We start from the raw sequence: 25187 nt of genomic DNA, 5'->3' as shown, positions 1-25187 counted from the left end.
CTCCAAAAACATACTGATAAAGAATTTAGATTATGAGCCCCATTAGGGACAGCTTGATGCTAATAATGCAAAACATAGAAACATAAAATGTGTCGGCAGATAAGAACCATTTGGCCCATCTAGTCTGCCCAATATACTGAATACTATGAATAGCCCGTGGCCCTATCTTATATGAAGGATGGCCTTATGCCTATCCCATGCAAGCTTAAACTCCTTCACTGTATTTGCAGCTACCACTTCTGCAGGAAGGCTATTCCATGCATCCACTACTCTCTCAGTAAAGTAATACTTTCTGATATTACTTTTAAACCTTTGCCCCCTTAAAACAATGTCCTCTTGTAGCAGTTTTTCTTCTTTTAAATATTCTCTCCTTTTTTACCGTGTTGATTCCCTTTATGTATTTAAAAGTTTCTATCATATCCCCTCTGTCTCGTCTTTCTTCCAAGCTATACATGTTAAGGTCCTTTAACCTTTCCTGGTAGGTTTTATCCTGCAATCCATGTACTAGTTTAGTAGCTCTTTTCTGAACTCTCTCCAAAGTATCAATATCCTTCTGGAGATATGGTCTCACTAGTGCTCTGTAGAGCGGCATGAGCACCTCCCTCTTTCTACTGGTAATTCCTCTTGCTATACACCCAAGCATTCTGCTAGCATTTCCTGCTGCTCTATGACATTGTCTGCCTACATTTAAGTCTTCTGAAATAATGACCCCTAAATCCCTTTCCTCAGATACTGAGGCTAGGACTGTATCACTGATTTTATATTCTGCTCTTGGGTTTTTACGCCCCATGTGCATTATCTTGCACTTATCAACATTAAATTTTAGTTGCCAGATTATTATTATTTTTTATTTTATTTTTTTGATTTTTCAAAAAAGCTTTATTTGTAAAAGCATGAGTACAAAGTAACAGAGGCGCAACGGAGAGTTATGACAGATCTCCGTGCACCAACATAAAAGTTGACAATTCAACAACAGTATGATGTATACAAGATCATAGGATGAATACAGAACATTACGACATTTTACTCTTATTGCTAGTAACATTCTAATAATAGGTATCGTAAATTCGGGCATATGACCAAATTCCAAGAGAGATACAACCCTTCTGGACAATCTTACCCAGACAATGCTAGTATACTACTGATTATATGCGCCACTGCGAGTGTGTTAAGCATATTGGGAAAGGAAATGTGCAATACCCATCGACCTGTAGGTATCTGATATCTATCCAATCTTAAAACCTCTATAATTTTCCCATTCCAGCCATGTGGATCTAAATTTAAGAATAGATCTGCATTCCCAGTTAGATATTTCCTCAAGCCTGTATATTTGGTCCACTCTAGCGCACCATTTTTCAATCGGAGGGACTTCTGGTGACAGCCAATGGAGTGGGATCATAAATCTAGCTGCATTAATTAGTTGTTTATAGAGGCCTATACTGTATTTAGAGTCTTAGTGGTTTTAGGAAATAAATTTAACAAAGCCATCTCCGGTTGAGGAGCCAGAGAAGAAGAACAAACTTTATTGCATATCTCGAATATCTGTTTCCACCATTCCTTTAAGGGAGCACGGTCCCACCATATGTGTAGGAAAAAGCCTCTAGCTCTTGAGCATCTACAACATGTGTCTGATGCTGACGCTGAGTATAAACATGTTTTGTCAGGGGTTTTATACCACCTGGCTACTACTTTATAGCAGTTTTCTTGAATTCTAGCACATCTTGATGCTCTGTGTGGGGAAATCATTATCCTATCTATTTCCTGTCTGGAAAATGTTTTATTCAAATCTCTTTCCCAGAGTCTAATGTAAGCCGGGGTAAAGAGAGCAGCTGGCATTCTTAGTTTATCATATATCTGGGAAATTAATTTGGTTGGATAATGCATGCTTTCTAAGAGACTTTCTAGCCAGACAGGTGGGCGGGAGAAATCCTTACTTTTTATATTTTGTTGAAGGTATGACCTTAGGAAGAGTAGAGGGGAGGTATTTGTATGACTATAGTTAAGCTTAATTTTCAGATCTGCTAAGGAAATAGGCTGAGAGTCGCTCAATATGTCCCTAACATGAGTTGTGGAGTTTTTAAGTGAGCCCACCACACTATCCAGCAAAGCTTTAGGTGCCACGTTCATAATGTCTCTAATTTGCAGGGTTATAGAGGGATAAGGAATACAGTGTTGTGAAACTTTGAGCCCCTTCCAAACAGAATGATTGAGGAAGCTAGTGGGGGTAGGTATTGATCAGTTCTATGGCCTAATAAAAAGGCCCTAAAGGAGCAGCCCAGTAGATCTTGTTCCATGGAGACCCAAGATTTGTTGAGAGGTTCCCTCAGCCAGTCTATCGCTCTGGCTAGAAGAACCGCTTTACCATAAAGTTTGGGGTCTGGGAGGGCAATACCACCCCATTTTTTTTGCACTTGTAAGACAGTCTAGGTCTTTTATTAAACCAGATAAATGAACTAAAAAGGGATCTCACCTTTTTATAGAATAAAAAGGGGACTTGTATGGGGAGAGTCTGTTGTAGGTATGTTAGTTTCGGGAGGATTAATGAGGCCAGAATGTTTTTCCTCCCAAACCACGAAAGTATTGGCAATTCCAGGTTTTTAATTGTTTTAGTGATCTCTAATAACAAGGGGTCATAATTCCGAGCTAACCATTGAGATGGATGTGTGCTAATTTTGACCCTTAAATATGTCAGGAAGGGGGCTGTCCAGTTAAAGGGGGAAGCCTGGGCTAATTTTTGTTTTGTTGAGGTAGATAAGCCTGAACAGATGATAAATTATTTGCTATGGTTCACTTTAAAATTTGAACAAATTCCGTAATTTTCCAGATGTTGATAGATACTAGGCAGCGCGGTTTTTGGATTGCTGATCATTACAAGCATATCATCCGCGAAGGCTGCTATTTATGTTCTTGATCTCCAAGGGTTATGCCTTTAATAGTAGAGTAGTTTCTGATTGTTTGAAGAAGGGGCTCAAGTGTCAAAACAAATAGCAAGGGGGACAATGGGCACCCCTGTCTAGTGCCATTCCTAATACTAAAAGGGTGTGATATTGTACTGTTAACTGAAATAGAGGCGGAAGCATTAATGTACATGGCATCTATTGCGTGCATGAAGGCATGTGGGAAATTCTGGGATATGAGGACTTGCTTCATGAAGGACCAGTTGACTCCGTCAAAGGCTTTTTCGGCGTCTGTGCTGAGAAGAGCTACCGGTGTTGATTTTTTTTTGGGCATAATGTAAGATATTTAAGACTCTAGCTGTATTGTCTTTACCTTCTCTGCCTTTGACAAAGCCAACTTGGTCCCTATGAATAAGCGAGGGGAGGATTTTCGCTAATCTATTAGCTAATAGCTTGGCGAGGAATTTTAGATCAATGTTAAGGAGAGAGATGGGCCTGAAGTTAGAGCACTGAGTATGGTCTTTGCCCTCTTTCGGAATAAGGATGATGTTAGCTTTTGTCATATCAGCCGAGAGAGGTTTGTTCTGTAAGGACGCATTGTATATTGGAAGCAAATGTGGGATCAAGATGTCGAAAAAGGCAAAGTAGTAAGGGGTAGGGAGCCCATCTGGGCCAGGGCTTTTCCCTTTGGGTGATTTTTTTATGACTTCTATCAATTCATCTTTGGTAAATGGGACTTGGAGGGATGTTTCGTCTTCCTCTGAAAGTTTTGAGAGTGGAAGATCCTTCAAGAAGGCATTGCATGGATACTTGTTTAGAGTGATGTTTGTGGTTTGATGGGGGGGGGTCTAAATTGTATAAAGCCTCATAATAGTTCCTAAATTGGGATGCAATTTTTGAGGGATCGAAGATCCAGGATCCTGATGCCTCTTTTAGTTTATGTACATAGTTATCTAGTTTTCTTTTTTTGATTCTCTGGGTGACAAACTTTGAAGCTTTATCGCCGTGTGCAAATATCTTCTGTTGAGAGTGCAGGTAATATTTAGCCGAAGCTGTATTTAATAGGTTTTTAAGAGATATTCAAAGTTTACCAAGTTCTTCTAGATGTGTTTTAAGAAGCGAGCTTTTGTGTAAACCCTCCAATTTTTTGATTTGTTCATATAATGAATCCAATTGTTTTTCTCTCTTCTTTTTGAGATAGGAACTTAAATTTATACAGTGGCCCCTGATGAAAGCCTTGTGGGCATCCCAGAGAGTCTGAGATGAAATATCTTGAGTGTTATTTAGGATGAAATATTCCTCTAGTAAGAGTTGAAGTCACTTTCTTGTCTCTGGGATCCCCAGTAGGGATTCATTCAGCCGCCAAGGTTTGTTGTAGTTCCTTTGTTGAGGTGCCGACACCGATAGATAAATCGGGGCATGGTTTGACCATAAGAAAAATCCTACCTTAGCCTCAGAACATAGCTCAATATGATGTTTAGTAATAAATAGGTAGTCCAAGCATTGGTACGAATTGTGGGCATAGGAATAAAAAGTATATTGAGAAGCTTCTGGGTATAGAGTTCTCCATGTATCTATAAAGTGTGAATTCCATAGACTCGTTGTTAAGGAGCTAAGGGCTTTTTGGGAATGCACTGTCTTATGTTAGGAAGAGTCTAATAGGGGGTTTATTGCTACATTAAAGTCACCACCAAATAGGGTGATGCCCTCTTGAAAGGGAGTGGCTAAAGACAGGACTTTTTTGAGCCAAATGGTTTGTTTAAAGTTCGGTGCATAAACATTAATGAATGTGTATGATTGTGATCCTATTTTCCCTTTAATCATTAAGTATCTACCTTCAGGGTCTATGATCTGGTCGCTAAATAGAAAGGGGATATTTTTTTTAAAACCTATGCTCATTCCCTTCGAGTTAGAGGAGGGGTCCACAGTGATTCCAGTGAGGGTATTGCGAGAATGAGAGGTTAGGAAATCTGTTTATCTTTAGGCGAGTCTCTTGGAGGAATAAGACATTAGCTCTGTCTCTCCTCAACACCCCAAATATATGGCGCCTCTTAGATGGCGAGTTAAAGCCATGGACATTATATGATGCTATCCGTAAGTCCGCCATTGGAGGTGTGGAGGAGAGTCCAAACCGTCTAAATAAGTAAGAGATGTATGAAGCAATGTCTGAAACATCATGAGAGATTTTACTGACCAGGTTATAATGTGTGAAGACTTAAGGGTGATATGGTGCAGCTTGTCCCTCTCTTGAAGTCTTCCTTGCGATCTAGGATCATACGTAACAAAATAAACAACATAAATAACCCAAACACAATAATAAGCATGATCAATGATCACCTTAAAGGGGGAAAAAAGGGGTCCACTCATTTAGGAACCTTCCGCTACCATAGTATAAAGTATCTGTAGGTAAGGGCTAATCCGCACATATACAGACAGCCCCCCCCCCCCCCCCCCGCCCCCACAGGTACCCGACCTTATGCGATTAAGTGATCGGAAATCCTAGAGGTTTAAGATTTGCATTCTGCCTGAGAGTAAGTTCAGAAAAATAGCATGAATAAAATATGGCGAAATACTTGCGTATTTTGTCTGCCACTAAAGGTATCCTGAATTGGAAGCAGGGAAGACGAGGGGGGGGGGGGGGTGTGGGGGTAATACGTGTAAAATATAGCAGTAAGCTAAGGGGGTGTAGGGAGGGGGGTAGAGAAGGGGGTTGAAGTGGGAAGCGGCAGAAGGTCTATAACAGAACTAAATCAGGCATTATATCAGCAAACAAAGGATATAATCATACTAGGGAAATCTAGATTGACACAGCAACCTAGGAGTTAACAAATAGAACATATCACTTTTGTTTGCCTCATACAGGGCCCAAAAATGGGTCTGAAAACCTACAACTACAATTAAGTATTAGGATACTATGAGGAAACACATAAAACTTGTATATTCAAAGGAATACTACCAGTCCCTTAGCTATCGGGTGGATAATACATCTTGTAACAGGAATCACGATCTTTCCTTAAGAGGCGGGCGGATCCCGATCAGAAGTAATCCGCGTTGATCCTCCTGGGTGTTAATGGAGAGTTCTTCATCTTTTGTCGCTGTGTTTTGGGTGTTCTTCTGGTTTTAAATGGGGCTGAATATTGGATCATCGGGAGTGCTGCTAGGTCTTGTATACTGTCCCAATTATCAATCTTCAGTGGCTGTATCTCCAGATAGTCGAACAGCGGGGACAGATCCGCATGCGATTGGATATTGTGCCTGCGACCCTCTATGGCAAAGGAAAGACCAAACGGGAAGGTCCAGAGGTATGGAACTTTCTGAGCCCTGAGCCAATCCGTCAAAGGTTTGAGGGCCTTCTTTAAGGTCACTGGAGCTAGATCCTGATATATGCTGATGGATGCCCCATTGTAGCTTATTTCAGCGGCGTTACGGGACTTAAAGAGGACCGCTTCTTTATCTTGATAATTAAGGAAACGGCATATTATGTCCCTTGGCGGATCTGAAGCATTGGGTTGGGGCCTCAGAGCTCTGTGGGCCCTTTCAAGGATAATTTGCGACGGGTATTCCGGACCTGATGGAATCTCTGAAGCGGCAACGGCTTCTGGAACTCCTCGATACCGGAGGTTATTCCTCCGGCCGCAGTTTTCCTGGTCTTCAAGTGCTGTGTGGACCGCATTCATATGATCTTGGCACTTCTTGAAGCTGACTGTAGCCGCCATTTGCCATTCTTGCATGGAGGTTTGGGCCGATTCCAGAGTTTCCACTCTGCCTCCGATATGTCTCATCTCTCGTCTGAGGGAGGCCAATTCATGGGCGACTGGTTCCAGGGCTCTCGCTAACGTCTTTTTCAGGAATTTCCTGGAGATCGGTAAGCGTTGAGAGCCTCTTGCTTCCTCATTATCACTGTCTGCCTCTGATGCCTCATGTTCGCTTGTGGCCGCATCAGCTTGAGGAGTGGGCGCCATCTTGGATTCTTGAGCGACACATATCGCCGCCGCTTTCTTTATAAATTTATCCATGTCACCCTCTCCAGACATGTTCTTTTGGTGGCGGGTAGCTTCCCCAGATTTAGGGTTCTCGATTTTCACCATGTTTTGCCGGGTATGCTAGCGTAAGCTGTGTAGGGAGAGACTCGATGTAACGGAGCTCAAGCACTTGCAACCATTCCTTTCCGGCGCTAGCTCCGCCCCCCCCCCCCCCTTAGTTGCCAGATTATTGACCATTCCTCTAGTTTTCCTAAATCCTTTTCCATTTGGTGTATCCCTCCAGGAACATCAACTCTGTTATAAATCTTTGTGTCATCAGCAAAAAGATACACCTTACCATTGAGGCATTCTGCAATTTCACTGATAAAGATATTAAACAATATGGATCCCAGAACAGATCCCTGAGGTACCCCACTGGTAACAAGACCATGGTCTGAATATACTCCATTGACTACAACCCTCTGTTGTCTGTCCCTCGGCCACTGCCTAATCCATTCAACAATATGGGAGTCCAAGCTCAAAGACTGCAATTTATTGATAAGCCTTGTATGTGGGACAGTATCAAAAGCCTTACTAAAGTCTAGATAAGCAATGTCTACTGCACCTCTTCCATCTATTATTTTAGTCACCCAATCAAAAAAATCTATAAGATTAGTTTGACATGATCTCCCTGAAGTAAACCCATGCTGTTTTTCAACTATCAATCCATGGGATATTAGATGTTCAACAATCCTCTCCTTAAGTATGGTTTCCATTAATTTCCCCACTATTGATGTCAGGCTTACTAGCCTATAGTTGTCCGATTCCTCCCTACTACCTTTATTGTAAATGGGCACATTTGCTCATTTCCAATCTTCTGGGACGACTCCTGTAACCAGTGATTGATTAAATAAATCTGTTAATGGTTTTACTAGTACACCGCTAAGCTCTTTTAATAGCTTTGGGTGTATCCCATCAGACCCATGTGACTTATTTTTATTAATTTTAGACAACTGACTTAGAACCTCTTCCTCTGTAAAAACACATGCATCAAAAGATTCATTAGTCTTCCTCTCTAACTGAGGTCCTTTTCCTTCATTTTCCTTTGTAAAAACTGAACAGAAGTATTCATTGAGGCAGTCAGCTAGTTCTTTATCTTCTTCCATATACCTTCCTCCTTTCGTTTTTAATTTGGTAATTCCTTGTTTTAATTTCCTTTTTTCATTTATGTATCTGAAGAATGTCTTATCACCTTTTTTCACTGACTGAGATAATTTCTCTTCTGCCTGTGCTTTAGAAGCTCTCATAACTTGTTTGGCCTCTCTCTGCCTAATCTTATACATTTCCCTGTCATCCTTGTTTTTATAATTACTAAATGCTATATTTTTGTTTTTAATTATTTTGGCCACAGTGGTCTCTTTCTTTTTTTGCTTTTACTGACAAGCCTAATGCAATTATCTGTTGCCTTCAATAGTGCCACTTTTAAGTAGTCCCATTTCTCCTGGACTCCATTGAAACTGTTCCAGTCTGATAGGGATGTATACCACTAATCTAATTTTAGAAAAGTCAGTTTTTCTTTTTGTGTGGTGTGACTCAGTCACTGTAATTATAGTAAACCACACTGACTGGTGATCACTAGATCCCAAGCTTTCCCCTACAGTAATATCAGATACCAAATTCCCATTTGTGAATACTAAATCTAAAATGGCCTCCTTCCGGCTTGACTCCTCAACTGCTTGATGTAGCGATAATCCCAGTAGGGAATTTAGAATATCTGTACTCCTGGCAGAACTAGCTATTTGGGGTTTCCAGTTTACATCAGGAAGATTAAAGTCTCCCATAATGATAACTTCCCCTTTCAATGTCATTTTAGCTATTATCTCAACTAGTAGATCATCTAATTCTTTGACTTGGCTAGGTGGTCTGTATATCACACCTACACGGGTTACCTTATGATTATCAAGCTGCAACGTAACCCAAACTGACTCTAAATTGGTCTCGCTAACTTGTATTAGATTAGATTTTATGCTATATTTCACATACAGGGCCACCCCTTCACCCTTTCTTGCCTTCTCTGTCTTTCCTATATAGAGAGAACTCTGATATTGTTATATCCCAGTCATTACTCTCATTGAATCATGTCTCAGTAACAACCACAAAATCTATATTCTCAGATGCCATTATAGACTCAAGTTCATTGATCTAATTCCTAAAACTGCGAGCATTTGTAGACAAGACTCTGAGCTTGTCGTTTCTTAACCTATGTGCTACTGGCATCTTCTGGCATTGTTCCAAGGGGCAGTCGGACTTCTGGATTATCACTCTTCTGCCTCCCTTTCTTAGTTTAAATTCTCCTTAGAAAATACTTTGAACTGTTCACTGAGGACATTCGTTCCCTTGAGAGAAAGATGCAAACCATCTTTCTTGTACAGTTCTTTTCCATTCCAACTAGAGCCGACATGAGACACAAAGCCAAACCTTTGGTTCAGACACCATTCACCAAGCCATACATTGAATTCCTTAATGCGCATCTGTGTCACGGCTGAGGATGGGGAAAACCCTCAGCCGTGTGATGCCAGAAGAATGATGGTTGATGCAAGGCCAGGACAGGATCAGGGAGCAGGTCACCTCCTATCAATCTGTAATTCTGACCCTGTCTCCTAGCCGTATGAGTCGACCCTGATGGTAGGAAGGCTCATACTCCGGAACCTAATATTCCTACTAGCCCTCAGAGTGGCCCTGGACTAGGAGGAGGGTAAGACGAGTTGTTCCTCCTAGACACGTAGGAACAGGAGTCTCACTGGCCAAGCTACGTAAAAAGGTTAACATGAACAGCTTATGGCAGGTAAATGCTACAAGTAACACCTACCTGCCACAGACACAAAGCCTGGAACCCATGCAGAAGCGCTGCTGTCCACAAGATATATGGCGGACACAGCACACACCACACATCACACAGGAACCCAGGACCATAAACTGCAATAACAAGGAGACCAAACACACACCTTCATAACAATCTGACTGTCATGCTGAAGGTTACGCACAGGCAAAACTGCAGAGAATGAAACAGTCGATGCAACCTCTCGTATATCATTACCAAGAAAAGCTTGCTTCACCTTTGAAACTTCATTGCAAGCCAGATCAATTGTCACAAGATGGACAATAACATCCACCTCACTTTCCTGCTTTGCTTGCTTAACAATATTAAGGATATGTCATCAGTCCCTGCTTGTGGTAGCACCAGGGAGACATCTCACAAAACCATTTTCCTCAAACTTCACACCTCTTATGATAGAATCGCCCACCAACAACTGCTTACTATCAGTCCCCACCTTATCCTTTTTGTCTTTGGCTGCAGTCTTGCATACCTTAGGCATAGGAGATGATTGTTACTCACCCACTGTGCCTGAGCCATCCTCTATGTTGCTCTTGCACTCTGAAAGTGCTGCAAATGAATTATAGAGAGCCACAGACTGTGGGACATGTCTTCTATCAGCAACTCTAAGTCTACCAGAACCTTCAGTAACCCTTCTTCCATTTCTAGGGGGCCTCTGTGGCAGTGGCATTGCAATATTCCCAGCCTGAGTTTGCTTAACAGTTAATTTACAAATCTCAGATTTCAAAAATGCCATTTCCTGCTCCATTACGGAGAGCTGTCTACAGATCAGACAGCATCCAGATTTCCAAAGAGTGGAACATGAAATAAAAGCACAACAATTCCTGCACAGAACCAGGTCTGCCATTTTAAAGAGAGGAAATATTTTAAACAAACAAATCTCTAATGCACTTAGAAAAGCTGCACTTTGACAAAGATGCAAGCTATAATTAGGCAAGCCAATACTATGTTGCTATATATACACACACTCCCACAAAAGCTCCTCCCCCAACAACACATTTAACACCTTAATGGCCCTATGCAATCAGGCAATAGCAAAAAACTGTCTAACAAATTCCTTACCTGTCTTGAAGAAGAGTGTCTTAGCCACCAAAAACACAGCTGAAGTTCTGCTGTTTTGAAGCAGAGTGTCTGAGTAGCCACCAAAAACACAGCTGAAGTTCTGCTACAGTGAAAAAGCTCTAAGTTAGTCTCCTGAATATCTCTAATGCACTTAGAAATGCTGCACTTTGAGAATGATGCAAGCTATAATTCTGGTACTTGAAAGTAACAGTTAGAGATAAGCGAAGTTCTTGGCAAGATTTGGCAACTTTGGAGCGACTGTGCTACTGGTGGCTTGCAGACATGCTATAGTGAAGAGCCGCACACAGATGCCTTGCATTTAATAAGAAAGACTGCACTGTATAGTCAGTCTTCATTGTTAATGGCTGCACGGCACCTTTAATGCATCCTGGTATAGGGTTTGGCTGTTTAGGTGGGGGGGGGGGGACAATATACTGTAAGTATCATTGCTGTTTTTGCCTTTAATCTCCTATAAGTTATTTGACAGTAAGCACAGAATATTAATCAGCTCTGTCATACCCACTTCTCCAGCCCCAGAGCTATCCTATCCTACAGATGGGAGCATTTCTTCTCGCATCTGCTTTTCCTCCTTTTCTACATCATCTAATATTGATGAGACTATCTCATCAGAAACATCCAGCTCCTCTTCTCTCTGCATCTTGATGGCTTTTCAATGACATGGAAACTTTGAAGAATGATTTGGAAGAAGTAAAACCAGCAAAAGATGAGGGTGGTCATCATTAAAACCTTGCTCCTCCTAAGAGGTGAAGACTGGCGGGTATTGGTTGGTATGCTGGGACTGGATTAATAAAAGCGTCCATCTTATTGGTATCGAATTACATATCTTAGTTTACGGCTGATGTAGGAATAAGTAAATGTAGGATTAAATAAATAAAACCGTCGCAGAATAAGTCTCCTTGTGCTCTCCCTCCACTCTCCCTCTCCAATATTCTTCTATTAATTGTTTTCAGCATCACTGTCCCTAGAGCATGAGTGCTTGCCATGTCTCTCCTATGCTGAGCTAATAGGACACTGCCGGAGACCACGAGGGATGAGGGTTTTATAGGGCTGTGACATCATAGGGTAAGCTACCTGCAGATTGGCTGGCTGCACAGCATTATGGGTAATCTTATGTTCCCGGGCTTGTCTCCTCTACACTTAGTTTCACTTTGTAACATGTGCAGCTGCCATTTTAGGAAAACCTGATTCGTTATCACGAAGCACGAGAAAATTTGGATTTGTTGAGCATCAAAGTTTTCCTAAACTTTGGACCTACTTCCTCTTTAAATTATTTGCTTTTCTCAACAATGTTTACAGTATTCTCAGAGAAAAATACGCTAGATTTTTGGCTGATCTTATAATAGCACATAAGCAAAAATTGACATAGTCAAAACATTGGAGAACATATATCAAACTGATGTAAAGTAGAACTGGCTTAGTTGCCCATAACAACCAATCAGATTCTTCATTTCATTTTGGACAGCTCCTTTGGAACGTGAAAGGAGTAATCTGATTGGTGGGTATGGGCAACTAAGCCAGTTCTTCTTTACACCAGTTTGAAAAATGTGCCCCATAGTTTTGTCTTATAGGTGGATAATGTAAAAAATATTATAGGGATTATATTATTATTATTTTTTCAATTTTATAACAAGTCAAGGAGACAATGATAATTTAGCTAATGGTCAGAGACCCATGACACATGTTCAGACTTTAGTAGATGACAATGGAGTCACACATTATCTCACACATATCATATGCATTCTTAAATAATCCCATTACAGATACAGATGTACAGATTATCAAAAGTTATTCAGAGCTTCTGGGATTGATTGGTATTGCAATAAATATTATACATAAATTTGTTTAGAACTCATGTTGACTTTAATCATATTATTATTGTTATTATTATTATTATTATTATTATTACTGGGCCCCAAGATATTGACCAAAATTATGGATGACTATTTAGCAATCCTTCTGTCAAGCAAATATTACTCCATCAAGTGGGCTTTGTGTTGTTTGGCTGTGGCAATATTAGGACAGTGGTAGCAAATCAGGACAGAGTAGCAAGGAGAGGTTTCTCCCCTCTAATGGCAATCAATGCTGAAAAAGCAACAATGTTAGTTGGGATTGGTAAGGGGCAGTTGTGGAGACACGAGGGTCAGTGGGTGCTCTTTTCTGCCAGCCTGGCTATCTTTAGAAAGACTGCACAGGGCCATACTACAACACCCGTGCTTCTTTCCTGTGGGTGGAATACTACTGAGACAACACAGGGTGAGGGTAAACGCTCTGGGAAAACTTTATTGGATAACCAACAGTCATCAGCATACAGTACAGTTCCAGCAAGGACACAGGATGGCACATGTGACAGAGAATCACCCTTCTGCTGACTCACCAGGGATTAAACCTTCGTTACTTTGGGAGGACCTAGGACCAACTACCTCAGCCAGTAGCACCCCTCTTTGGGCGGGCTCCCACCGATGGGAGGTAGCGGCAAGCATAGGGAGCCGGCAATGCACAGTGAGGCATGTGGCCAGGTGACCTGATCGTCCCAACCTGGACTCTCCAACCAAAACCATAGGCTCGAGGTTGGGCAGAAGAGCAGTTTGAAAGTCCACCAGCTGGAACCGTAGTCCCTAGGCTGACATTCTATAGAATAGCCACTGATGACAGGATCAGCCACCCTTTTATTTCCCTCAGCCACCATTTCAGTACATTGGCCCCCATAGGATTGGTGGGAGAGAATTGTGGCTGTTCCATTATTGGTTGTTAGTTCTGACTGCATAAGATTATTCTGAATTTACACTTCAGGCAGCAGGCTGAATGGCTTCTAATACACAGCATGGGGCTAATGCAATCCACAGGTGATGTAATTAGCAGGTCCTTTCCCATACATCTGCAGGCTTGTTAGCCAGACTAAAAGGCACATCATAGTTGATTCAAGTTGCTGTGGAAGTCAGAAAGCTACAGGAAAGACACATTAAATAATAGCTCATGTCCCTGACTGCCTCCCCAAAACGATGGACAAAGATACAGTACAGTCATGGCCAAAAGTTTAAGAATGACACAAATATTAGTTTTCACAAAGTTTGCTGCTAAACTGCTTTTAGATCTTTGTTTCAGTTGTTTCTGTGATGTAGTGAAATATAATTACACGCACACAAAGACTTTTATAAACAATTACATGACATTTATGCAAAGAGTCAGTTTTTGCAGTGTTGGCCCTTCTTTTTGAGGACCTCAATCAACTTCTGGGCCAATTCCTGACTGATAGCAACCCATTCTTTCATAATTACTTCTTGGAGTTTGTCAGAATTAGTGGGTTTTTGTTTGTCCACCAGCCTCTTGAGGATTGACCGCAAGTTCTCAATGGGATTAAGATCTGGGGAGTTTCCAGGCCATGGACCCAAAATGTCAACGTCTTGGTCCTAGAGCCACTTAGTTATCACTTTTGCCTTATGGCACGGTGCTCCATCGTGCTGGGAAATGCATTGTTCTTCACCAAACTGTTGTTGGATTGTTGGAAGAAGTTGCTGTTGGAGGGTGTTTTGGTACCATTCTTTCTTCATGGCTGTGTTTTGGGGCAAAATTTTGAGTGAGCCCACTCCCTTGGATGAGAAGCAACCCCACACATGAATGGTCTCAGGATGCTTTGCTGTTGGCATGACACAGGACTGATGATAGCGCTCACCTTTTCTTCTCCGGACAAGCCTTTTTCCTGATGCCCCAAACAATCGGAAAAAGGCTTCATCAGAGAATATGGATTTGCCCCAGTCTTCAGCAGTCCATTCACCATATTTTCTGCAGAAGATCAATCTGTCCCTGGTGTTTTTTTGGAGGGAAGTGGCTTTGCTGCCCTTCTTGACACTAGGCCATCTTCCAAAAGTCTTCGCCTCACTGTGCGTGCATAATGCGCTCACACCTGACTGCTGCCATTCCTGAGCAAGCTCTGCACTGGTGGCACTCCGATCCCGCAGCTGAATCCTCTTTAGGAGACAATCCTGGCGCTTGCTGAACTTTCTTGGACGCCCTGAAGCCTTCTTAACAAGAATTGAACCTCTTTCCTTGAAGTTTTTGATGATCCTATAAATTGTTGATTGAGGTGCAATCTTAGTAGCCACAATATTCTTGCCTGTGAAGCCATTTTTATGCAACACAATGATGGCTGCACGCGTTTCTTTGCAGGTCACCATGGCTAACAATGGAAGAACAATGATTTCAAGCATCACCCTCGTTTTAACAGGTCAGGTCTGCCATTTTTACCCAATCAGCCTGACATAATGATCTGCAGCCTTGTGCTCATCAACATTCTCAACTGTTAACAAAATGATTGCTGAAATGATTTTCAATGAAATGCAGTGGAAAGGTTTTTTTGGGATTAAGTTAATTTTTATGGCAAAGAAGGACTATGCAATTCATCTGATCACTCTTCATAACATTCTGGAGTATATGAAAAGTTGCTTAAGCAGCAACTTTTCCAATTTCCAATATTTATGTCATTCTCAAAACTTTTGGCCACGACTGTACACTTGGTGTAAATTAAGAACATTCTACACCACAAGTGGTCAGGTGTTATCATCAGTGAACATAATGTCATCACAGCAGTCTTGGACTGGATGGGAACATAGAGGGTTTTTAAATGATTAATTGATGCTACACACTTCACCTTTATACCCCTGGATTTCTGTATGTTTCGGTCTGTCTCCAAAAAGAAATGATACATGGTTGGTCATTATCCCCACTTCTTTTTGACATTGCCCAATGCTCAATTTAAATCTATTGCAAACTGCTGTATATAAGAATATCATAATTGAGACTAAGGAGATCAAGCTCACCTGTTTTAGATGCTTTGAGATTTGGATGAGGGGTACAATATTAACATTTAAGTGTTAACTTACACTCAGACATTACTTACTTCCATTTTCTCTCTACCCTCTCAGTTGTACCCAACTTACAGTATATCCTTTTAAAACATAACTTTAATAGACATATTAAAAGTTAAAACTCCAAAAAATTTAAAATAGCTAGTTCAAGGGCACATCCCAAATGACGAGGTTGCAAGAAAAATGTTCTGTCCCTTACACACAGCTACAAGCTCAGGTTCCTGGATTATGGACTCCCAGTAACACTGTGTATCATTCTTGTGTATCCGATGAACACAGCTATCGTATTCATCTCAACTAGCAGTTAGTATTCTTCCATTACACTTTTGTTCCATTTAATCCTCTTATTCTTTGTCGCAGTTTCTATGGGTTGAAGGGTAGAGTTCATACCCTGTTCTCTACCTAAATCACCTAATTTTGGAGTAACCGCCCTAATAAGAGTGCTTCCGCTCCACAGAGGCTGTCACTGGATGGCTCTAAACAAATAAGTAAAACAGATTTCCCCTTTTTGATAATATCAGGTTCTTCAGGGGACTCTTAGCATAGGCTCAATAGCTGTTAGGTATAGGGCATCTTGATATTGGAATACCCTATCTCAATAGATGTTATATTATAGATGCAGGCACTTTAGATAAAGTGGTCTGGGCAGGATTTCCTGCCACCAAACCTAGCCAAATGCATTATTTCCCACACCTTTTCTCTGTCTTTAAATGGCATCTGTCAGAAAATGTGTACCTATGAAGCTGGCTGACATGTTGATTATGAGCTTGGCAGCTGAAAGCATCTGTGTTGGTCCCATGTTCGCATGTGCCCGCATTGCTGAAGAAAATGAAGTTTTAATCTATGCAAATAATCCTCTAGAAACAACAAGGGCATTGCTGTTACACCTAGAGGTTCTGCTCTCTGCAACTACTGCACCCTTTGCACCCTAGAAGTCAGAGCCAGGTGTGATGACATTTACACTGTCTGGTCCTGTCAAATTCTGTCAGTCAAAGTGCAGAGGGAGTGACAACTGAAGAGAGAACTGAGCCTCTAGGAGTGAAGGCAACGCTACCGTTGCTCTTAGAGGCTCATTTGTAAATACTAAAATATATATTTTGTTCATCAATGCAGGCACATACAAACATGGGACCAACACAGATGCCTTTAGCTGCCAAGCTCATATGCAACAAGTCAGCCAGCTTCATAGGTAGAAATCTGCTGACAGTTAACTGGCCGTTAACCTTTCATTATTTCCAAAATACTGCCCCATAGATATTCAGGGAATTTTGGAGAGAAGGAGAAATTAAGAATTTTGTTTTTAAATGAGAAACAAGAGAGAGAAAAATGAGCCCAAGGAGACCTCTGAGTTTTATACACCAGATTTTAGGCCATTTGAAGCTTTTTTGATTTGAGTAGAATTGAATCAGACATGAATTGAAATGGTCGACCTATTCAGGCAAATCCAACCCAAATTGTATTTTGAGCCATTCACTTATCTCTACCCTCCATGTATCTAATTTGTTTTTGTTTTTTTCATTTTGGATGCTTTCGTGAAGATGTATGTGTATGTAAGACTCTGTTGTGTGTCAAATGCTCTACTTAGACCATTAGCAAAATATGTTGAATTTTCAAAAACGCTTTAGCATTTTTAAGCACAAAATCTAATGCTTTGATACAAAGCTGCATGAAGCTGGGGGATATTTTCACAATGTGCCAGGTGTCTACTTTTACAAAATGGGTATGGGTTATAAAATGATAATGTTTATTTAATTACTAACTTTATTTGTGTATGTCAAAAGTGAGCAAAATTGTCCTGAAACTTTCGACTATGATTGGGTTAACTTTCCAAATACCCAGTCCTTAAGGGGTTAATAGGCAATTAACATTATAATTTACCTGTTTTTAGTTTTCTGTATGGCTTAAATGTGTTTTGCATTACAATAGTATTAAGGTAGTCACTTGACATTACATGTTGATGCTTGCTCTGTTTCTCACTGCTCAGATCAAGGTTTTAAACCTGATTATTTAAAATATTGCAGCTTTTTCAACATAAATCAAAGTATAGCAAGGAAAAATGAAACCGGGGTAACTAACAAGGGGATTTATACCAATGTAGTAACTATAATCTATCTATACATAACCATAGAATGTTTTACTAAAAGAGACAGTTTTTTCTAATATATCATTTAACAGCTTGCTTTTCATACTGACAGCTGACATCCAAAAATAAATGTATTTGGACATAGTCTTCTCCGATTAAGGCTGAGTTCACATCACCGTTCAGCGTTTCCGTTCTCCTGCTCCGTTTAGGAGTAGGAGAACGGAATGGACGGAGAAGGCACATAACTGAGCCAAACTGAGCGCTTAGAACCCCATAGACTATAATGGGGTCCGTTATGTTTCCGCTCAGAAAATGATTTTGAAGCGGAGACAAAACTTTTGTCTCTGCTCCAAAATCATCTTCTGAGCAAAAAAATAATAACCCTGTTATAATCTATGGGGGTCCTTAGGCCCCGTTTGGCTCAGTTATGTGCCTTCTCCGTCCTTTCTGTTCTCCTGCTCCTAAACAGAGCAGGAGAACGGAAAGGCTGAACGGTGATGTGAACAAAGCCTAACTCTACATTCTCCATTGACTTTTCCATAGAGTTAAAAGCCTGTAGATTATGAAATGTTTAATATATAACAGTATATCATTTCAATCATACGCAACAGTCATGACGGGTAACACCTCCAGTTCAGCTCTGCATAAACTGCATCTGAGGATTTAGTCCGAGTTACACTTTGGGAGGATTTCCTGACATTTGGAGGGTACCTACAATGGAAGGCTCTGATATGTTACTGAACAGGCATAGACTGGCATATGTCAGCCATTGAATACAATTGTTAAAAAAAAAAGTATATTGTTTTAAGGGCAAGAAACTGCTGTCAGTTGCACTTTACTATAAATTTGAAAAAAGGTAGACTAGCTAGTGAAGGAAAAGGACATTTCTGAATGATTCCTTATGAATATGCGTTATTTATTTGCCAGGTTTTTCCCAAGGTATAATCTAAATGTAGAGCCAAGTTGCAATGTGCAAAGAGCCTTGATGGCGAGTGGCAGTAATGAACAATGGCAGTATTATACACCCACATATACTGTATGATACTATCAAAGCTAGCTCCTTTGCTTTGGCTGCTTAGATTGCATCACAGGGCATTCTAGTGACATAATCTGTATTCATCCTAAATATGAGCAGTCAGACTAGGGTTCGATAAAGGAATTGTCCCAACTTATGTAAGTCGGTCACACATATGTGCTGCTGCTCCATTCAGTGGAATGGGGTGTCCATGTGCATGTGTCACCATTACTCCATTCACCCTGGGGACTCTGGCACCTAATTTTTGTCATCGGTAAGGATTCCAGAGGTCGGATAAGTTCTTATGGTAGAACAAACATTTTAAGAGGAAATTTTTCTACCCATAACGATTAGAGATGAGCGAAGTTTTCAAAAATTTGATTTGGATGCTTTACCAAATTTACTCTTTGGTGGAACAAAATAAGGACATGGAGGCAGCGCCAATAAAGAAGTAGAGAAAGAAAGGTTCTTTTAATCTATGTTATGGCAGTGCAAACACATGCGTTTGAATCAATTTTGTTAGATGTGGAATGACTGTGTCACTATTAGGCTTAATTCACACTTTACTTATTTGGTCAGTAACTGTCAGACCAAAGCAGGTGTGGGTCAAACCCACATAACAGGTGCAAGTCTATTCTTGATACCTAATTAGAGACTAGGCTTATCTCCTGAATTTGCCTCTCAATAAATTATGAAAATAACTGACTGAATAACAGAAGTAGGAACTCAACCTTACAGTCAAAGTTAGCGTCAGGTCTAATTTATTGACATGGACTTAACCATGCAGTGGCCCAAAATTTAAGGATTGGCCCAATAACAGTGGGGAGGGTATCAGCAGTAAGGCTGTGTTCACATTACTGTTTATTTTTCCGTTCTTCTGATCCATCAGAAGAACAGCCCAAAAAAGCAGCTCCGCCTTCACTCAGTGTTTGGTTAGCAATTAGACCAGTATTGGTAAGGTAAAAACAGGAGTGGGTACAAAACAGAGATAACATCAGTCTATGTATAACAGAACAGATTACACATAAATGGCCCAGAATATGAACTATATAAAAGTGGCTATATTACACCAATTGTTGACAATGAGTCTGATGTAGTGTACGTCTATGTATAACTGAACAGATTAATTGTTAATGGTGCATCAGAATAATTAGGTACACCAGCTGTTGAGACTAATTCTGATGCTCAGACTATGTATAACAGAACAGATTTACAATGAATGGCACAGCATTGGAACAAGATGCACAGCGTGATATTTACCAAGCCTGCACTGGCCCTGTAGACTCCCTATGCTCTCCCTACAGTGTCTAAAAACGCTCCTTGCAATCTCCCTTTATTGTCCCTGCACTTTCCCTATCTACAATTCTACAATTAAAGCTTTAGTAAACTCTGTCCCTAGTACTTGGCACATCTGTCTGTATGCTCAGTTCACTGTAAAATGGCTGAGAGCAGGCGGGATTATACTTTTTATAGGGCTGTGACATCACAGAGGATGGGTATCTACTGATTGGCTTGCTGCATGGAATTTTGTGTCATATCTCCTTCCCAGGCTCTTTACTTTCCATTTGCAACACGTGTAGTGTAGTGTTTAGGAAACAATTGATTTGTTACAACAAAGTGAGAGGTAATCAGATTCATTGTGAATCAAAGTCTTGCTGAAATTCATATCACATTCAATTTGGTTACTTCGATTCGCTCAACACTAATAATGATGGCAGATTGTCAATTCAATTTGATTGATGCTCGTTATCCTTTCACTTTTCAATAATTGTGAGGGGCCTTCAGTGCTTTAAGTGAATAGGACAAGGCAGCAATAGCTAACAGAGTTGCCAATAAAAGTAAAGCATTGTGCAGTACAGTATTCATGTAAACAATGTACAGCATTGTTCAGTATAGTAGCTATGTAAACAATGATGAGGCTGCAGCACTTCCTCGAGCACCATTTCCCCTTTGAACAGCTGATTAATTTTTAAAACCTGGCTCACGCCTTTAAATAAATACATCTATTCTAATTAGTAACTGATGTATACATAAACATGTGTACATTAAAAATAGAGGTGAAGCTTCTCAAATCCTTTTTGGAGTCAATCTCTCTGCCCAAACTCTCCCCTGAACAAAAGCTAGACTTAGCTTCCCAATTTACTTTAGAGGAATTGACGCTGGCTCTAAAGCAATCCCCCCAGGGCAAAATCCCAGGCCCAGACGGGTTTCCAGTATATTATTATAGAACATACCAACAAATAGTCCTCCCTCACTTGCTCTCGGTCTGTAATTCAGCCTTAATGGGGAAACAGCTCTCTCGTGATATGACGACAGCCCACATAACCTTGATCCCCAAAGAGGGGAAAAACCCTAAACATTGCGCAAGCTATAGGCCCATTTCACTCCTCAACATAGACCTTAAACTGCTTGCAAAAATGTTGGCGAACCGCCTGGCCGCCTTCCTTCCCACGCTTGTGCATGGGGACCAGGTAGGCTTTGTCAGAGGCAGAGAAGGGAGGGGCAATACGACCAGGGTTTTGAATGCGATTTATTATTCTGCCCACCACTCCAGGCCATTACTCCTCCTGAGCACGGATGCAGAAAAAGCATTCGATCGAATTAGCTGGGATTACCTGAAACAGGTGCTATCTGGCTTTGGCCTGCCTGGTCCCTTTGTACAAGCTACCTTTGCAATGTATGCTCAAGCCTCAGCTTCGGTACTAGTCAATGGAGACTTAACTGACCCTTTTAGGATTAAAAACGGTACCCGCCAGGGATGCCCGTTATCGGCCTTGTTGTTTGTACTGGCCTTGGAGCCTCTCCTTATCAAACTGAGGGCAGATCAGGATATTCACGGAGTGACATTGGGAGGTCATGATCATAAGCTTGCTGCCTTCGCTGACGACATTATGATCATGACCTCTAACCCGGGCACATCACTTCCCATAATCCAAAACTATCTTGATACATACAGCCTCCTATCTAATTTTAAGATAAACAAGCAAAAGTCCCTAGTAAAATGTATAAAGATATCACGACATACTCAAATAGGCCTTAAAAAGCACTCTCCATTTGATTGGGCTTCTCCCTACCTCACCTATCTAGAAATTAAAATCAGTTCAAACCCCTCTGACCTCTTTGCCCTCAACTATCTTCCCCTATTGCAGTCTATAACGGCGGAAATAAATAGGTTGAATATACCTACCATTTCCTGGTTTGGCCGTAAAAATCTTTTAGTTTCATTGATGCTGCCTCGTCTTACCTACCTTCAACAGGTCTTGCCTATACCGGTCCCTAAATCATACTACATTTCCCTTAGGAAACTCGTTCGTTTGGAGCCAGAAGAAACCAAGAATCGCCTATTCCCTTCTATCCCAACCCAAGCATTTAGGAGGCATAGCTTTTCCGGATCCTGAGCTTTACGGTAGAGCTGTTCTGTTGTCTAGAGCGGTAGAATGGCTTAGAACCTCTAATCTTAGACCTTGGGTGGCTATGGAACAGGAATTGGTGAAACAACCCTTCCGCTCACTGTTGTTGGGTACTCCCAGAACAAACAACATCCCTTCCTCCCCCTTTCCATTAATCCAAGCTACCCTCCAGGCGTGGAAATACTTTCAATCCACACATTGTGGGATACCCTTTCCAACACCGCTTCTTTCAGTAGGAGATGTTATAGGCACTTCCCTCCCAGTGATAAGAGATTGCACTCCACGAGTCATCAGGGACTCAAACATCTCTATTTTCACACTTCTTCAACAAGATACCCATTCTCCCACATTAGGTGAAATTCAAACAAAATTAAATCTCCACCACATGTTTTCCCCGCCCTTATTGTGCTTGCAGTCATTCATCTCACGACATATCACGAGAAGTGACCAGCTTCGACCTTTGGTCTGGGTGGAATCTCTCATTATTCATCCCTCCCCCCCTAAAAAGCTAATTTCACAGCTGTACCGTAAACTTAATACCCCTCCATCACTTGTCAAGCCTGCATTCATTTGCAGATGGGAAAAAGATCTAACTGTCGATCTCCCAATAGTGGACCTGCCCAACCTGATGCTGACCCCGCACAAGTCCTCTCGCTGTGTTCGGGTGCAGGAGAATGGGTACAAACTTTTAACAAGATGGTACAAAACTCCAGATGTGACCTCCCTTTACTCGAGCACAGCGTCGGATGAATGTTGGAGATGCCTGGGAGACAGGGGGACGTTCTTCCACATATGGTGGTCCTGCCCTACAATCAATAAATGGTGGAAAGATATTTTTGATCTATGCAACCAAATTTGCCACACTAATATACCGCTATCCCCTTCTCTAGCATTACTCAACCTGAACACCCAAACAACCCCTCCTCATCCCCCAATACTCTTCAGACAGCTTTTAACTGCCGCTAGACTATTGGTCCCTAAGTTGTGGCTATCGACCTCTATCCCTCCAATGGAACAATGGAAATTGAAAGTTGATCAACTGTATAGGTTCGAGGAGATATCCTCCTGGGAAACACGCACACATAGTAATTTTTGCAAACGATGGAAGTTGTGGTCAGAGTATAGACACCCCAAAGGAGAGGCTAATTCTCGCTTATGATAGCCTCTTCCCTGAGCACTAATGGCTAGGTTGTGATAACGTCTTTATTGAGGTACTATAATCTTGTGAGCTGTGCTTCGACCATAACGTTTGTACAATTTCAATATGTCATGTGTCTTTTCGATAAAGATATTTAAACTAGGTGACAATGCCTCTTGTAACATGGAATTTTCCTCTGATGTACCAATTTTCGTCATGCTTGACGTGCAAGATACATGTACAAGTACCTTGCTATGTTCTTGTTTTACTAAATAAAAATTTTATTAAAAAATAAAGATAAAAAATAGAGGTGAAGCTACAAGATATGAAGCCACATCTGGGCTCAGTGGCACTAGAACAAAACTGTCGTACATAATTTCTTTATGAAACAGAAATTAATATTGGCAACTAATGTTAGTACATTATGACATTTAGAATCCCAATGTTCAACATTTCACTGATGGATATTTATTTCTTCTTTATATTTTAACCCTTTCCAGCTCAGGACCATAGGTTACTCATCGTCCCCGATTTGTAACCCTGTACAAGGCCCGCCACCATAACTTTAAACTTCAGAGTGCTCTATGCAGAGTCCAGCTGGATCAGTGGACCAGGTCGGATATTCCAGAAGACAAGGAAAATAGGGCCAAGAGCACCTTGGGTGAGTGTGGATTTTAAAATCATTCTTGAATTGTCATTGAGCCTGGAAAGGAATAAATCTGCATTTTTGTATGATTTTACTATAATGAAAAGTGGATGTGGACCCAGTGTACCAGCTAACCAGTTTGACTTTAGGCTACCTATAAGGGCGTTATCCTGGCAGTCACCTGGTTTTTAATCTTCAACCTCCATCTGGTCTTCACTGCAGGGGAGCTACCAGGCCACTACCTCTTGAGATAGTCCTTGTGTAGTTGGAGGCTGACTAATGGGGGTCACAGACACAGACACTAGCTGAGGTCAGGTCAGGCTGCGTACAAATGTATCCAAAAAACAAGTCTGAGGTCAGCACATGTGGCAATGGGTCAATATAAAAAACAGGCTAAGGTTAGGCAGGCAGTATAGAATCAAAGTCAATCATCAAGCAGAAGTTCAGTGTATGGTCAGTCAGACAGAAAACACGCACCTTTGCTAGCAAACTAGAAACTGGGAACCGAAGCTCAGGCACCTTCCTACTAGGAATGGTGCCTTAAATACCCAGGAATAACCAGCCATATGCTGGGGAAGCATTTGAAAGTGCACACGCAGACTGTTTAAGAGGCAGAGAGTGTGTGCGTACCTTAAGGAGAATACTAGGCAGAGGAGCTCAGGTTTAAGTCTGCAACAAAATAGGAGGACAGCAGAGGGTACCTGGAGCACTGGCATTTGGGCCTGCAGCACCATCATAACATTTACACGTTACAGGAAATCTTTGGTCATAAAATGACCTATTTATTTAACCCCTTAAGGACTCAGCCCTATTTCACCTTAAGGACTTGGCCATTTTTTGCAAATCTGACCAGTGTCCCTTTAAGTGCTCATAACTTTAAAACGCTTTGACTTACCCAGGCCGTTCTGAGATTGTTTTTTTGTCACATATTGTACTTCATGACACTGCTAAAATTGGGTCCCAAAAATAAATTTTTACCCAAAACTTTGAAAAATTTGCAAATTTAAAAGTTTCAGTTCCTCTACTTCTGTAATACATAGTAATACCCCCAAAAATTATGATGACTTTACATTCCCCATATGTCTACTTCATGCTTGTAGCATTTTGGGAATGATATTTTATTTTTTGGGGATGTTACAAGGCTTAGAAGTTTATAAGCTAATTTAGAAATTTTTCAGAAATCTTCAAAATCCTA

General features: G+C 41.1%; 1 protein-coding gene across 1 annotated transcript in view; it reads left to right on the top strand.

Moving 5' to 3' along the window:
• The window catches only part of HRH2 (histamine receptor H2), a 212315-nt gene that overhangs the window by 128028 nt on the left and 59100 nt on the right, over positions 1–25187 (top strand). Inside the window, exon 2 of the mRNA XM_044277768.1 lies at positions 23847–24007. Coding sequence (XP_044133703.1) covers positions 23847–23859 — 13 coding nt within the window. The 3' untranslated portion in view covers positions 23860–24007. The remainder of the gene's footprint in view (positions 1–23846; positions 24008–25187) is intronic.

The sequence above is a fragment of the Bufo gargarizans genome, chromosome 2 (assembly GCF_014858855.1).
Source record: "Bufo gargarizans isolate SCDJY-AF-19 chromosome 2, ASM1485885v1, whole genome shotgun sequence".
Taxonomy (NCBI): Eukaryota; Metazoa; Chordata; class Amphibia; order Anura; family Bufonidae; genus Bufo; species Bufo gargarizans.
Note: the sequence above shows the minus strand (reverse complement) of the source record. Positions and strands in the feature narration are given on the sequence as shown.